This window comes from Eurypyga helias, unplaced genomic scaffold, assembly GCF_000690775.1.
Source record: "Eurypyga helias isolate BGI_N326 unplaced genomic scaffold, ASM69077v1 scaffold7485, whole genome shotgun sequence".
Taxonomy (NCBI): Eukaryota; Metazoa; Chordata; class Aves; order Eurypygiformes; family Eurypygidae; genus Eurypyga; species Eurypyga helias.
In genome coordinates, this window is record NW_010249479.1 from 17877 (window position 1) to 21028 (window position 3152).

The 3152-nt window shown below is 51.1% G+C and overlaps 1 protein-coding gene across 1 annotated transcript in view; it reads left to right on the top strand.

Moving 5' to 3' along the window:
• Positions 1 to 3075: 3075 nt before the first annotated feature.
• The window catches only part of LOC104509431 (cadherin-23-like), a gene marked incomplete at both ends in the record, with an annotated part of 77020 nt that continues 76943 nt past the window's right edge, over positions 3076 to 3152 (top strand). The window contains 2 exon segments of the mRNA XM_010151371.1: positions 3076 to 3146; positions 3148 to 3152. The exon segment at positions 3148 to 3152 is cut by the window's right edge and continues 91 nt beyond it. Coding sequence (XP_010149673.1) covers positions 3076 to 3146; positions 3148 to 3152 — 76 coding nt within the window.

Consider the following 3152-nt stretch of genomic DNA (forward strand, 5'->3'; position numbering starts at 1 on the left):
AAGATCGTTTCCCTTCCACGGAGATGAGACCGATACCTTTTGGAGTTGAAGCATTTGCAGTTCCCCGAGGAAGTGCAGATACCCTGTTGATCTAAGGTTTTTGTGCGGGAGGTAGAGGGGGAAACTCTGTTTCTCTCATTAAATTTAGCAGAATTGAGGTGTGACCCTGAATTTATCTTGTCCTAGTTACTGGCTTTCAGTGCCATGGGGATGGTCAGTCTTCCTTGTTTGCTGGGACAGAGGAACCTTTGCTATGGATGGCTCCAGCTGTCCTCCAAAACAGAACCAAACCAGCAGCTTGTTTCAAATCAAGACAGTGAGGTTTGAGAAAGTGCAGGGTCACTTCATACCTCTGCTGTTGGCTTCGCTGAAGAGATGGGAACCTTGCAGATGAACCGGGTGATCGCCGTGGTTTGGATAAGGGCTCTTGCGTTTGGGTCCTTGTCCAAAGGGTCTTTGATCGTGACCCGTCACTCGCTTGTACCTGTGTTGGTGGAAGGAATATTTTTTTTTTCAATGATCCATTATAGTTGCTCTTTTTAAAACAATGGGTATTCCTTCTTCTAACAGCAATCTGTCTGGGTTTGGGCACGGAGTCTTGCTGTGTTTTCCTGCACTGGAATAGTCATCTTTATTATATTTTTTTCCTTTTCATGATTGTGTTCAAGATGACCTGAGTCATAAATGCTTCATGAATGAAGTAGTTCAAGCTTTTAAAGTCCTTGTTAACTGCAGAGTATTTTTGCTCACTCCCAAACGTCTGTGGCTTCCTCTTGCACCCAGTCCTGAAGATGACGGGTGCCATATACTCCTTAAATCGTTCTTCCAAGTGCCCAAACCGCGCCACGGCTCTGCCATCTAGGGCTTGGGAAGAACTTCTTGTGTGCTCGGACCCCCAGCCCTGCCAGAATGGCTGGTTTTGGGATGCCCTCCTCTGCAGCTCTGTCCCACCAGCTTTTTTCGAGGGCCTTTGGATGCAAGCTTGTGAAAACAGATTTTTGCCACCAAGCACCTCACCAGGCTGCTTGGTCCTCCCCATTATTTGCCATGCTGTCGCCTGAGTTTGCACTGACAGCAGTTTTACATCACTCTGGGATGTCCCCCTGGCCACAGTCGGTGGCCTCAGGACCTGCCAGGCAGCTGGGTCCTCGCCCGAGTGTGCTTCGTCGATATAGTACAGCGGTGAATTTTTAATCAAAGTCACGCAATGCCAAGTCAAATGCCTTACAAAAGTCTATTATTTCTTTGCAGTTAACTTTATCTGCCAAAATTGTAATCTCATCAAAGAATAAAATCAGGTTTGTTTGACAAGGCCTATTTTCCATAAAATTGTGTTGACTGGCATTAATTATGTTCCTATCGTTTAATTCTTTATTAATGGAATCTCATATCTGCTTTTTCCATTATTTCCGCTGTGATTGATGTCAGGCCAAGCCGTTGGTAATTGCCCAAGTTGCTCCGCTCGCCGAGCTGTGCCGCCGTGTTCGCCCTCTGGTCTGCCAGAGCTTCACTCTTCTTCCCAGATGGATGAAATTTTGGCATCCGTTCACCTCAGCCAGATAATTTGGGGTTGTGGGGTGTTCTCGTGCTGCCAAAGATCATAGAATCATAGAATGGTTTGGGTTGGAAGGGCCCTTAAAGCCCATCTAGTTCCAACCCCCCTGCCATGGACAGGGACCCCTTCCACTAGACCAGGTTGCTCCAAGCCTCATCCAGCCTGGCCTTGAAGACATCCAGGGATGGGGCATCCACAGCTTCTCTGGGCAACCTGTCCCAGTGCCTCCCCACCCTCTCTGTGAAGAATCTCTTCCTGATATCTAATCTAAACCTCCCTGGTTTCAATTTGTACCCGTTACCCCTTGTCCTGTCACTACAGGCCCTTGTAAAAAGTCCTCTCCCAGCTTCCTTCTAGGCCCCCTTCAGATACTGGAAGGCTGCAATGAGGTCTCCTCCGAGCCTCCTCTTCTCCAGGCTGAACAAGCCCAATTCTTGCAGCCTTGATGGCGCATGATGAGATTGTCTACCTCCTCTCCTTGGGCCCAGGCAGACAAGGGGATCTCCTGTCCTTATCTTCACCCATCAGCTTTTGTCCTCCTGCTTTCTCCCCTGTCCTGCTTAGGAGGGAACTGAGAGCGGCTGGCGGGGTGACAGGCAGCCAGACATGGTCGGACCTGCCACGCCAGACTTTGCATGTGCACAGAGGTGCCCTGGAGAGGCACAAAATGATCTGAGGAGTTTCTTACGGGGCTGGAATGCAGCTCCAAGGGTGGTGGCTGTCCCTCGCTTTCAGAGCAGTAGAAGCCATCCTGCCCCAGGAGCAGCATGGAGTTCACAAATGGGACATGTGGCTCCCATGCCCCAACTCCAGAGGGTCCGGGTGGCCTCTCCGGTACAGTCAGGAGGAGATGTTTACAACCACATGCCCGCAAGGGATGACTGAGCAAGGCCTCCGTTGGCTGGGGTACTCGGGATGCTGCAGAAGATGGTTCCAAACATGGTTTGGCAGAAGGTAGCGACGGATTTGTCCCAGCGTCTCTCGTGGTCACTGGGTGCACCCGTACGCAAAAAAGACCTGAGCTCACTGCAGCTGCCGTGATTAAAACAAACCCCAGGTTTGCATCTGTCTCCTGGCTCTGCCGAATCCCTGAGCCTCGAGGTGCCTGGGGGCACCATGTCCGTGCCCTTGGCCTTGGGATGTCTGCTTTTAATCTGGAAATGTCGTTGTGTGCAGGGAGGAGTGTGAGGGAGGCTGGAGGGTGCTTACCCAGAAGAGGCATGGGTTCCTCCACTGCCTCTGGTGCCCGAGGTGGCCGTGCTTCTGCTGAGCTAACGTGACTTTATTTTCTGATAAGGGCGAGGGAGGAGAGGAGCTGTGCTTCAGTTTATCTGTGCTAGGGAGAACAGTAAGACCGTGCACAGCTTGACTCCCCTTGCTGCTTCAGACTTCGTAGCACCATGGGAAAACAGCTTGGGCATGACTTAAGACCTGCGTTCCCTGGCAAGCTGAGTATTTTCAGGATTTCTTCCTCTCTGTCCCGTTTTGTTTATGATTTCTTTCCTCCTCATCTCTCCTAGGCTCCTCAGTCACTCAGCTTCTGGCCCGGGACATGGACAATGACCCGCTGGTCTTCGGCGTGGTCGGGGAGGGGGGG